We start from the raw sequence: 13,463 nt of genomic DNA, 5'->3' as shown, positions 1-13,463 counted from the left end.
GTGAAATATTTACACATAAAAACTATTGGTTTCAGCTCGGACTGTTCACTTGTGCTATATCTTTTAATCCACTGATTATTACACAAGCAGGATAATCCAAGAAAAATATTTACATTTATGTATACCACTATTTGTTCCGTGCATACATCTGATCTACTAACATTTTATATACACAACGAAATAAGTATATTACACTTAAACCAAAATTCTCTGAGCATTCTCCAAGGTTGCCAATGCCTTTGTCTTCAGGTCAACGTACCTCAGTGTTGCTAGTTTTTCAACCACTTCTCCAACATATATTGGGGTATTTATTCGAATCCCCCTTGTTGCATGTAAGGTGCATCAGTTTCTGCCAGTAGTCTGTTAACAGGGATGTAACGAAAAGCCTGAATCTGTTGTTGTTTAAATCTTGTTATGAGGTGTGTAAATCCAAAATATGTATTTCTAAAATTTGAAAGCCATGACGTTATTGTCTCTTTATCGATAGTATACCGCGGTTTAGAATTCTTGAATCAATAGAGAAAAAACATATCCCGGTTACAGACTAAAACTAAGCGAAACGTATGAAATACAAGAAATCTACATCACAACACCGAAAAGTAGCACACAGAAACGAACTACAGTTTAATGAAACAATGGCCATTTTCCTGACTTGGGTTTAGTGCAATCTATGAAAAATGGTGGGTTCAACCTAGTTTTGTGGCATGCCAAACCTCCCACTTTAAAGGCAATGTTTGTTATAAAATGACAACATTACACGACAGGTTTACAATAAATAAACAGATAAATGGGAGAAAATATAGGTGAGAGAAACAAACGAATAATAGCCATCAATAGGTAAAAGGTTTAAAAAAAAAGTTATAAAAGGACTACACTGTTTTAAGAGAAAGCACGTTAATATGATTTGAATACACAGGATCAAAATAAAAGTATGTGAGTGTAAAAAAAGATTTGATGATGAGGGCAAGACCTAGGAGTATACTAATTACAGTTGGTCTAGTGTTGTGCACAGTGTTTTGGCTAGCATTGTTTTCTAAGGAAGACAGGAACTATGATCATGTACTTCAGGTCAGAGTTGCTGAACTACAAGACAAGTTGGAGATGTCAGATACATTAAACAGAGAAAGACAAGATAATCTAAATAACCTAAGAAATCAGTTCAATTACTTTCTACAAATGGTCTCACCGAATTCTACTGTTAACAGATCTCAATCTGACTATATGTCTTCTGAGCCCCAGGAACTTTTCAGAGGTCATTTACATAATATAACAGAAGAGAACCAGTCAGGAACCAGTTTACATCTACCAAGTATCTTTACATACCTTCCACATCTTACTGGGCATCCAGAAAGTCTGAAACCAGACTATCATCTGTCAAAAAATAAATTTGGAGCTTCCATTGTTATTGGCATACCAACAATCAAAAGAGAAAAAATCAGTTATCTCAGTAATACACTGAAGTCTTTAGTTAATGGTCTGACTGCACAGGAGAAAAGGGATTGTCTTATTATTGTATTCATAGCAGAGCCATACAACAATGACTATGTGGAATCAGTTGGGAGGGAAGTACAAACCAGTTTTCCGAAGCAAGTTGAGTCAGGATTAATTGAAGTTATATCTCCATCAGAAGACTTTTATCCTAATCTAAATGATATACCATTAACTTATGGTGACACAAAGGAGAGGGTAAAATGGAGGACAAAACAAAACCTGGATTTTTCCTTTATTATGCTGTATGCCAGAACAAGAGGGATTTATTATGTTCAGTTAGAAGATGATGTACTGGCCAAGCCTGGTTACTTTACCATTATGAAAACATTTGTTGAACAGCAGTCACAGAAAGACTGGGTTCTGCTGGAGTGTTCATCACTTGGATTTATTGGAAACATGTTTAAATCTTCCAAACTACCAATTGTAGTAGAATTTTTCCTGATGTTTTTTAAAGATAAACCTATAGACTGGTTGTTGGATTATTTATTAGCTGTTAAAGTGTGTAACCCAAAGAAGGATTCAAAACACTGTAATCGTATGAAGCAGGAAGTTAGAGTTCGATTCAAACCTTCGTTGTTTCAACATGTTGGTATGCAGTCATCTCTGAAAGGGAAAGTACAGAAGTTAAAGGATAGACATTTTGGAAAACATATGTTATTTCGTGTGCATGTGAATCCTCCAGCTGAATTATGGACTTCCTTGACAACTTACCGCAAATTTACTGTACAGAAAGCTTATATAGGACAAGACATTTTCTGGGCATTATCTCCTAACCAAGATGATTACATAGAAGTAATACTCAAACCACCAGTTGTTTTAGATGAGATTTTGTTTCGTAGTGGGAAAGCTGATCACAGAGAAGACAAGTTCTACAACACATCATTACAAGTTATTCCTCTTAATTATCATGATCCTATTAAAAACAGGGCAAAGAAAACCAAAGATGGATACTTTGATCTAGCAGAATTTGATAAGGAAGGGATTGTACATGTTAGATTAGAAAGTAATGTTGGAAAACTGTCAAAAATAAGAATTAAAGTGCATAAGTCAAGCGAAAACTGGGTTATAATTAGTGAGATTCATCTTAAACAGAGAACACAAAAACAAAGCTAGCATTAGTTTGTGTGTAAAACTGACTGAGATATTATTTGTTTTTATTTGGTTCCAACCTCAAAGATGAGGTTTCCTATACAAGGAAAGTTTTGTATAATTATATCATGGTTGTATTCATAATGGAAAAAGCCAAGAACTTACCGGTGTAAATCTACAAAGAGACTATAGTACGTGTAAACTGTTTTGGTCATCATTCTCAAAGAAACAGTGATCAAAGACACTCTACGGGTTGAAAACTATGATTTTATAACAATCATGATTTACCTTCTGTTTTATGTTAATCAAAAAACAGAATCTTGATTCTTAATCATGATTTTATTTATGAGATAAGTTGCTGACTATGTGTTATCAGAATCGACAATCTCTGTTCTTTGTTTTGGAAAGTCTATTATTTTTGGTCAAATGTGACAACAGAACTGTGAGCTTTTCCACTATGTTGCACTACATACATAGATAAAATCAGTACAAAAATCACAAAGAAATGAACTTGAAATAACCAATTTACAGAATTATAAATTCAAGTTTAGTCAAAGTAAAAAGTTATACGCCAAACGCGCGCTACGTCCACACAAATCTTAGCTCAGATGTAAAAAGTTTCAAAGCCATAACAACCACAAAGTTAAAGATAACCATAGGTTTCAAACAAGTTGTGAGGCATTGATTATACGCCAGGGACAAAAACATCAAGAATAATGCAAAGTTTTGCAAACAGTAAATTTTACAAAAATGACTATATAATGAGATCTATATAATTAAACTGAAGTGGTGACTAGCTATAGAATAAAAACGAATACATTACAAAATTACAGCCCTGTTAGCCAGTCATTGTGACGCCCAAAGTGACGCCACATTTAATTTTTTAAAACGTGTTCCTAAAATTAAGAAAGAATTTGGATAAAATTCAAGATTAGATTTGTATGACTGATTTAACTTATATTAATAACAGTAAAAATTTTGAAACTAATTAATTTTTAATTGTAGTAGTAATTAGATAATTAATTGTATAACTCTTGTATGTTCAGTGGAGATTGTGGAGGTAGTTCTGGATCGTAATCTATTGTCCCCTCACTATCCTCGTAACGTTGTCATCCTCTTCTACATTTTTGAATTTTCCAGTGGTGTCACCTCCTCCTGTCCGTCTTGTGTTTGTCCCTCCTTTGGCCAATGAATTGTTTTTTTAATTGATCTATACGGCTTTCCATGACGTTAGTTATCAGTTTACACATTGGAACAGCCATTTGGTGGCTGTTGTATACTTGATAATATTTATCGGCAGTTTTTGGGTCATGTGCCATATGGCGCGCTTAGTTTTCCCTTGATCCCGAGTTTTTTGTCCTAACATGAGTTGTGGTGGCTTTTCGTAATTTTGTGGCACAGATTTTTTTTTACCGGGCCCTGTGCCCACAATCTATTAATGGCCATGTTTACCTGACTGCTGTTAAGTGGCAATATCTGATTGTTTTCGTTACTCTTGGGCCAAGTGGTGAAGCCACTTCTGTTATCATCCTGGCTTACCGGCAAATAAAATATCAATAAACTTCAGTGAAATAAGTCCCAATATTCCAAAAAGGAAAACAATAAGTCATAATCAATAATCTTAATGGATTCCTGTCTATCAAAAAATCTCTTTTTATGTTTCTTCTTTTAAAGAAATAAATACTGGCAAATAAAATATCAATAAACTTCGGTAAAATCAAACCCAGTGTTCCAAATGAGAAAACAATAAGTCATAAGAAATTACATCAAACATTCTTTGGATTAGTCCTACAAAAATCAGTTATTGTTCTCTTTTCTAGCCTCAGTTCTAACACGGTCCACTATCTTCTTGATCACGTCCTTCTCTGAGAGTTCCTCTTCATTTTTCTGTAACAAATTTTCAAGCTTTGTGTGTGTTTCTTCCGAACAAACTGCAAACCAAATATACTGTGTTTATTACGTTGATCCAAAATTAAATGTACCAAATGAAATGGACCAAATGAAATGGATGAGTAGTTATCCCCAACACAACACACTGATACAACAGAAAACAATACAATATACAACTTCAAACATTAAGAAATTTGACAAAATCCGAGGCCAACAACAAACACGACAACCAAACGCAACAAATTAATTTGGGATATAAAAGTACCGTGCCACGTCTATAAGTCATTTTGCAGGTGTCCCCCAGGGATCAGTCTTTGGACCCTCTCTGTTTCTGATTTATATAAATGATATAGTAAATGACATTTCTAATGGTATCAGACTTTTTGAAGATGACACCTCTTTATTTCTTATAGTAGATGATGATCCTGCTGTAGCAGCTGCTTCTTTGACTGATGACCTGGATGTTATCTCAAATTGGGCAAAATCATGAGCTATTCAATTTAACTCTAAGAAAACAAAAAATATTGCTTTAATAGAAAGGAAAGGGAACACCCACCTGTATTTTTTTGGGATAAATGGGGAAGAGGTTGAGAAAATAAATATTCACTGTCATCTTGGGATAACAATTCAGTCATCAGCTTCATGGAACTCACATATTGATATTATTTATAAAAAAGCATGCTCTCGTCTATCTGTGCTTCGTCAAGTTAAACATTTATTAGATAGGAGTGACTTATACGTATTTATTATGCTTTTATTAGACCTATATTAGAGTATGGTGAAGTTGTATGGAGCAATTGCTCCCAGCACGAGTCTGAGCTTCTTGAAAGTATTCAGGTAGAAGCCGCTAGAACTATTACAGGCTTACGACGTAATTCCTCCAGACATAAACTTTATATTGAATTAGGAGAATAGACGTAATAAACATAAACTTATACTTTTCTATAAAATATTAAATGGGATGACACCTGCATACTTATATGAGTTAGTCCAGCCATATCTTCCCAGACAAACCCCTTATACTTTGAGGAATGAAAGTAACTCTTTTCGTCCGCCTCTTGCTAGAACTAGCTCTTACTTTAATCGTTTCATTCCTTCCACTATAAGACGTTGGATTAGTCTTCCTTTAAGTTTACAAAAGTCCCCAAGTTTGTATATATTTAGAAGTGGACTGGAAAAGTTTTATAGGACTTATGATATATTTAAATCTTTCAACTATGGGATATTGAAACTTAATATAAGTCATTGACAACTCAGACATAATGCTAGCAACCTAAAATCTCATATGTTAAATCAGTTCTTATCAGAGAACACTTTTTGTGTAAACTGTAATCACCCTGTTGAGGATAACAAACATTTTTTTTTCATTTGCCATAAGTACAATGATGTAAGACAAATCCTTCTTGATTCCATTAACTTCATTGCTGGAAACTGGTTAGGGTTAGGGTTAGGGTTAGGTTAGGGTTAGGGTTAGGGTTAGGGTTAGGGTTAGGGTTAGGGTTAGGGTTAGGGTTAGGGTTAGGGTTATGGAAACAGATTATTTTCATATGAAATGAATGTTGCTATTTTTAAATCTGTTCATAAATATATATAAATGACACTCATCGTTTTGATTAAAAGTTGCTTATTTTTTGTTTCATTAGATCTTTCCACTTTTCCGTGGAAAGATCTATTGGTTTTCTTCTGATTAATTTTATTAGTTCTTTCAACCTTTTCGGTTGAAAGACCTATTGGTTTTGTTCTGATTATTAGGTCTTTCAACCTTTTCGGTTTTGTTCTGATTATTATTTTTTTTTTGTCTTCCGCCAACTTTTTTTTGCTTCACAGTTTTTTTGTTTCGCAAGATGTCGCTTAGACATATGGTATATGATGTTGAACAGTTATTACGCTTTTGTGACTCACATTGTGTAACCAAAATCTTTTCAATGTAAGAGTTATCTCCCCGAACACTGTTTTTCTTGTGATCGCTTAATAATCGCAACCGTATAAGGAACCGACAAATTTATTTTACCAAATTGCTCGTTATATCCTCAGGATGATCCAATTTATTTTGACCGAAGGCCTTATTGGTTGAAAGACCTTCAATTGTTCTTTAGTGTTCAAGCTTAGTGTCTCTTTCAAGCCATATATATATATACTTAATATAATTGGCATTAAGTAAGTAACACTGTAAACATATATTTTCTCGCGTGTGCTCATAAGTAGCATGCATGTTCCAATATATTGCATTATTTTAAATACAGTTGTTATGATTGAGTTATACCTTGAACATGTAATATGGAGAGAGCTTTCATAGGGTGTGCCTGTTGCTCAATTCTTTTCATATCTTAATGAATAAAATATGTTTAAAATCAAATAAGTCATTGTGTTTTCCTTCTTGACACATTTGTTTGAACCGATGTTGTATAACATGCCGTTGACTACTGTACCCCTATCTTAAACACTTGTGTTATTATCCTTGTTTTGTTGACACATTGTGGTCAAGGGAATTTTATATGAATGTACAGGAAGTAAGAGATTGACTTAGCTATATCAGGTTTTATCCACAGCGGTCTTGCTATGTTTCATAAAAAAAAAAGGCTAACGTTGATACAAGTATCTTGTCTTAGGGAATGGATGAATTGTACGGCGTAAACAAACACTCAAACAAAACAATCTGTCAAACTGACATTATCAATGTATATATGTCATACGATATAAGCTTCTAACTACCGCACTACAGGCTACATCGACACCGCCTAATTTGAATAAAATAGTGATCATTAGCAATGTAAAGTTATAACAATAAGAGTACATATAAGGTTATTCATAATTTTTTATTGTTTATTCAAATATTCACTTAACCATCATTCCTATTAATGTTGTTAATTTGAATTTATTTGCTCAATCTAATTCATACTTTGTAATAAGATAAACAGGAGTTTTATTTATAATAATCATAATACATATAGGCTTGCAAGACTTGAGTGTTCTTAGCTAACCCACGATTGTTTTTTTTTTTTATTTATTCTGTGTTGCATCTTGAGTTACTTTCTTTTTACTTATAGTTTTCCTCTTTTTCTGAGTTGTTTGTGAAGGGTTAGACCTTGCATCCTGTGTCGGTGCTATTTGATAACAGCTACCGATGTGATCCTCATTATCATCTGTGTCCGTATCAGCGAACGGGTAATAAGCCGACTCACTACTAGTTGATGCTTTTCGAAGAACCGGTGTTTTTGGGGTTGATTTTTTTTGTTATCTAACCCACTAATTAGTTTTTTCTTATTCTGTGTTGCATCTTTAGTTACTTTCTATTAACTTTTTGTCTTCCTCTTTTGGGAATGGGAAAGAAACCTTTCATTTTGGTATTGTCTTCGACCTTGTCGATGTACTTTGGGTACTTGCAATACAATCTGAATCCGATGATGAATCACTTTCCTGAAATTGCAAACATGTTACTGTAATTTTAACCTCCGATCATCAAATATGGTGTTAATACCTAAAATTGGACACCAAATACTAAATTAGGCCCAATTTTGATAGTTTTTGTTTTCTTTATACGGTATTTGGTACCTTTGAAACCAAACACCGCAAAATATGCACGTTATAAGGTAACTTTGTAGCGGTATTTGGTAACCTGAAACCAATCACCGCAAATACTTTTACGTTAAGGCTTATTTTGTTGTAGTAAATAGTAACTTAATTAAATACGTTTGATCACTTTGTTCACATGACTAGAGGTCACCTCAGACACGGTTTAATCTGCCTTTGGATACGATACGACAATGCTCCTTTTCCAATCAAGTGGAAATAGCTAAATCCTTTCACACAACTTGGCCAGTGGATGCTGTTTTCCACATTTAAAAACGGATCATCTATCCCTGTAGCAGAATTTTTTGGCAAGCAGATGTTTTTTTTTCATTTAATTGATCGCCCATCGCTGTCGCAATTAGTTGGCATACGGGTTTAGCTCTCTCTCGCTGATTATAAATCTTGTAATATTTATCCGCCGTTGCCGGCTCATGTGACGTGTGTCGGGCAATCTCGCCTCTCGACCCGGGAGCGGCAGCACATACATGTGTCGATGTACTTTTTCTAGTTTTGGTAGCAGAAATAGGCTTTGCTTTTGGCCCTATCCACTTTCTTTCTTTCTTACATACTAACTTACTTTCTTATTTACTTACTTAATTACTTATTTTTATTGATTTAGGTCGCCTCCAACAAAACTGCAGAAACAGGTCCAGTCATAATCAGCCTAAATGGAGTAGTATATAGCATGTTGAAAAACTTTATTGCTATGTTTGATTGATTGCTGGTTGCTTAACGTCTAGTGGCAAATATTTCATGCATATTCAGGACAAGAACAAGTTAACAATAAATACAATAGGTAGGTTGTTGTAATATAGGCCATCTAGGATGATGGTCGAGGAAATTTGGACTGCCACTGGACAATGAGCGTATATTGGATAGGGACAGAAACAGGCCACCTACGGACCCATCAAACAGTTGTCGCAAGGGTTCTTAACGTGCAACTAGCATGGCACTCTCCTTACACGAGGCATCGAATTTAACGTCTACCTTCTGACCGGACATGACTGCGAACTTGATACATCCCGCACCGCCAAATGGACGCCCCACTCGACAAGCGTTTTACTGCCGGTCGGGAGAAGACGAAGTTACCATATTTCTATTCCCCAGTCAACCTTGGGGGATGCAATGATTGAAAAGAATTCCAAACTTCCAGCAACAAGACAATCAAAGTTTATTTGTATCATACCCCAAGCATGATGGCAGTGTTGTACCTATGACAAGTAGTCATATGAATGAAGCCATTCAACGCCTGTGGAATGAGGGTCCGTCTAAGAAGGCCATATTTGTAACGAGACTCAGAAAAGCCACATCAACTCATGTTCGCGCTGCGGTGCCCGAATCGTTTTTTTTTAATTTGTTTTATTTTTTTTCAATAATCCGGATTTAACATCACCAACTGACTAAGGTGTTACAGGGTTTCAAATATTTAAGAACAGAGGATTATTGTTTTATCAAGATTTACACATCTAAAATAAAAATAAGTTCTTTCTCTCTTTCACCATCTTGCTCTCTCTTTCTCTCTTTTTTCACGATCTCTTCACATAGAAATATCTATAGATTATATAATAGGAAAAAAAAGGTTTACATGTGCTATGCATTTATTACACGTTGTTTGTTCTGTTTCATAAATAGGTGAAACATATATATATTGATATAAATTTTGTTGTTCAAAGTCATAAGAAACCTCAAATCCAAAAAATAATGCATACGTTTTTTTTAATACTCAATGGATAGTTTTCATTATAAAACTTATGTATATATACATTTTTCTGAAGACAATTCTTTAATTGATTCAAGTATGGTGCCCGAATTTAGAGAGGTGTAAGCTAGGCATATGACGCATGCTTCCGTAACAGCTGAATTGGCCGAAGTTAGGTTTACCAACGCCTAAACGAAAAGATGCAATTAAATGTCGTGCTGACAAGTAAGGGAGAGATAAAGAAATTTCTGACGATCAGATAAATAAAGTAGATTACATAGATGATGATGTAAGTGACCCGACAGAAGATTATGACGTAAACTATTTTCCGCCACTATCACCATTAAATGAATGCAATCTAATTTTGTCCGATAATGAGGAAGTACCCGAACAACAGACAAAGAAACACAAATGCAGATCTTTAACGGATTCCGAAATCCTAATAGACATATGCCAACAGAATCTTAAAAAGGGAAAAGTTGTAAGAAGTGAAAACGAGTAGTAGTTGAAAGGGACCCACGAGGACAGAAATAAATTGCCAACTTAAAAGCAAGGAATTCGGAAAACGACACGAACATATGGAAAATTATTGTGGACAGCATTCAGGTAGAAAGAAAGATAATAATGAGAGTTAACAAATCATAAAAGATCAATCAAATGTGTTCACGTTATCTGAAAATTGTAGTATGCTTATTTGTCATTGTATTAAATCAGTATGACCTTCATTAGAGACTCTTTTGATTGTTTGTGTTATATCAATGTATATTGCATGGGCAATATGTTTAGTTTAATTGTATCCTGTATTTTATTCATAGAAAATTATTGCTATGCTTATGTGTGCCATTGTTTGAATCAAGATTTAACAAAAAGAGACTTTAGTTTTGTTTGTTATATATTTTTATTGGGAATATATATATTATTAATGAATCAAGGGATACGAAAAATGTTGACAAAGTACTGTATCATGTTTTTATTCATTGAAAATGATTGTTTGTTATGACTATTTGTCATAGTTTGAATCAACAGTAACCAAAACAAAGACTCTATGATTGATTGTGTTATATTTCATGGACAATATTTTTAGTTTAATTTCGAAGTCATAAATATATGAATTAATGAATCTATAATCAAATATATTGAACATGTTGAATAAAAAGTACGGCATTCTGTTTTAATTTATAGAAAATGATTGTTATCATGCTTATTTCCAATTTTTCAAATGCGTCTGTCCCGTTTCAGGTTAAAGTTTTGGTCAAGGTAGTTTTTGATGAAGTTGAAGTCCAATCAACTTGAAACTTAGTACACATGTCCCTATGATATGATCTTTCTAATTTTAAAGCCAAATTAAACTTTTGACCCTAATTTCACGGTCCACTGAACATATAAAATGAAAGTGCATGTTTCAGGTTTTAGTTTTTGGGTCAAGGTAGTTTTTGATGAAGTTGAAGTCCAATCAACTTAAAACTTAGTACACATGTTCCCTATAATATTATCTTTCTAATTTTAATGCCTAATTATATTTTTTATCCAATTTCACGGTCAATTGAACATGAAAAATGATAGTGCGAGTGGGGCATCCGTGTACTTAGGACACATTCTTGGTATGTATACCTCCAATAGAAAAACGTCTATCACTGTATATGGATTGGTTGATCTGCTCTCTAGAATTTTAAAGCTGGTTTCGGATTGAAACATACGCAAGATATAGTGAGATACTGAATGAAATCCTAACCCTGCCCTTCTTTCTCACTTTTTGTAGCCAATCACAACAGAACCCAACTTTGACTCTTTTTAGGGGTTAAATGAAACATGTTTACAAATTTCATATACTTAAGAATTTTAATAAGCAGAATTTTGGATCCATATTTAATTAATTAAAATAAAACGACTAGAAAGTTATCAAAGGTACATGCTTGAATTTATATCATTGTAAAGTTTAGTAAAGTAATGGTAAAATGTTGTGTAGTTGGGGTATTGAACGAGGGTTTCCATAGATAAGCCATTTGCTTCCTGGGCGCCAACGAGTCAACATCAAAACGGTTTGGCATTACTTTTGTTCTTAACCTTTTTATTTCTAAATCGATTTTTGTAACTAATACTGGAAACCAATCGCGTTTATTTACCTCTGTTTTTTGACAATTAAAACAGTGTTAGAAATGGTATATTTTGGGGTAAAAGATGTGTTTTCTAGAATCATGATTTGACTGACCTAAGAACTCAACCATTATGACGCTACACATTTTAACTAAAGGGTCATGTGCACACTAATATACACATATGAACACATAATATCAGTAATATCATTTTGTTATTTTGAAATATAATAATAATTTAGGAAATAAAACTACATGCAAGCTTAGAAGAATCAACTGAAATATTTTTTAGTTTGATTTTAATAATTTTGATGATTTTCCCATTATTGCATTATGTCTCATCCATATGGTTACTTCTGTTTTTGTTCACACTTGGAAGTCTCTGAAGCATTAGAACATTGTCAGCAAAACAATTTGGATTGTACAGACTTTTCACTACACGGACTACATAGCTGTTTTCAACGTGCATGATCTTTTCAACCTTCAACATTGTTGTCACTCAGAAGCGTTTGATTACATATCTTTTGTTTCTTACAATTTATTAGTTTAGTTACATATTATTTCGTTCATAGAGATTTCGAACTTTTATTTAGACGGTAATTAAGGATATTATAAGTATCATAGTTATGCATGTTTTCTTTAATCATGTTTGTTATGTTGAGTCCAGCGTTTGCATGTGGTTAAGATTTCAACATGATTTTCAATGTACCTAAATGCTCGATCTTTTTCTGAATAAGTTATTATTTAATCAATACCTCCAATTGCATTTGATATTTCATGAACTGTAATTTGTGCATGTTAAAAAGACAACAACAAAGGCAAAATAAATTATTTAAATTAACTTCGCAAACGTTACAGATGAATGTAAAGATGATTAGTAGTAAGGTAATAGACAAAGAGATGATCGGTGAAGAAACGAAGACAGACAAAGATAACTGGAAAGATACAGACGACAATGTAAGTTCCTTATTTTTCCCGATTAAGCACGAAATTGAAGTTAAGCAACAATCAATCAATCAACTAATAATTGTATAGATTTGAATAAGATTAGATCTACCCCTAACCCTTAACCATCAGGATACGGTAAAAAAATAGTTGAAGGTTAAGAGAACGTTACGTTTGAGGATATGGAGAAGATAAAGAGACAAGTGATAATAAGGACAGGATATAAGAATAAATTTAGAGATGGGTTTAAGTGATGGTATCAGGGTCAGGCAAATAATTCCAGTTAACGCATCCGGTAAACGCAAATGATCACTTTTTGGTTTTGATAAGATCTTGCTTTCTATTTACATGTAATTGTATGATTACAAAGTTATTAATCTCCCAACACTAGCAGATAGTCGATGCTCAAGAAAAACAAAGCAAAACATTAAAAACACTCTTGTCAGCTGATAGTTCATATTGATCCGTCATCTCTTTCTCTTTTTTGCAGAATTTATATCACTTTCAAACTTAGAACTGATAGTTTAACAGAAGTTTGAAATATTTAAAGAACTTCTCAAGGAAAACAGAAGCGCCCTTTCAGAGCTAATAAACAACAATGAAAAAAATATGAGCGGAAGGGGTGTACTTGAAAAACAAAAACCCAGAGTTAGAAAGAAATTAACTAGAAGTACAAATGAGATTTA

The 13,463-nt window shown here is 33.6% G+C and overlaps 1 protein-coding gene across 1 annotated transcript; it reads left to right on the top strand.

Moving 5' to 3' along the window:
- The first annotated feature begins 869 nt into the window (after positions 1-869).
- On the top strand, positions 870-3,138 carry LOC134692959 (alpha-1,3-mannosyl-glycoprotein 4-beta-N-acetylglucosaminyltransferase B-like). Its single transcript, XM_063553628.1, has one exon. The coding sequence runs from the start codon at positions 955-957 to the stop codon at positions 2,602-2,604; it is 1,650 nt and encodes a 549-aa protein (XP_063409698.1). The 5' UTR covers positions 870-954; the 3' UTR covers positions 2,605-3,138.
- The last annotated feature ends 10,325 nt before the right edge of the window (positions 3,139-13,463 follow it).

This window comes from Mytilus trossulus, chromosome 12 (genome assembly GCF_036588685.1).
Source record: "Mytilus trossulus isolate FHL-02 chromosome 12, PNRI_Mtr1.1.1.hap1, whole genome shotgun sequence".
Lineage (NCBI taxonomy): Eukaryota > Metazoa > Mollusca > Bivalvia > Mytilida > Mytilidae > Mytilus > Mytilus trossulus.
The sequence above is the reverse complement of the archived record's forward strand: the minus strand, read 5'-3'. Positions and strand labels throughout refer to the sequence as shown.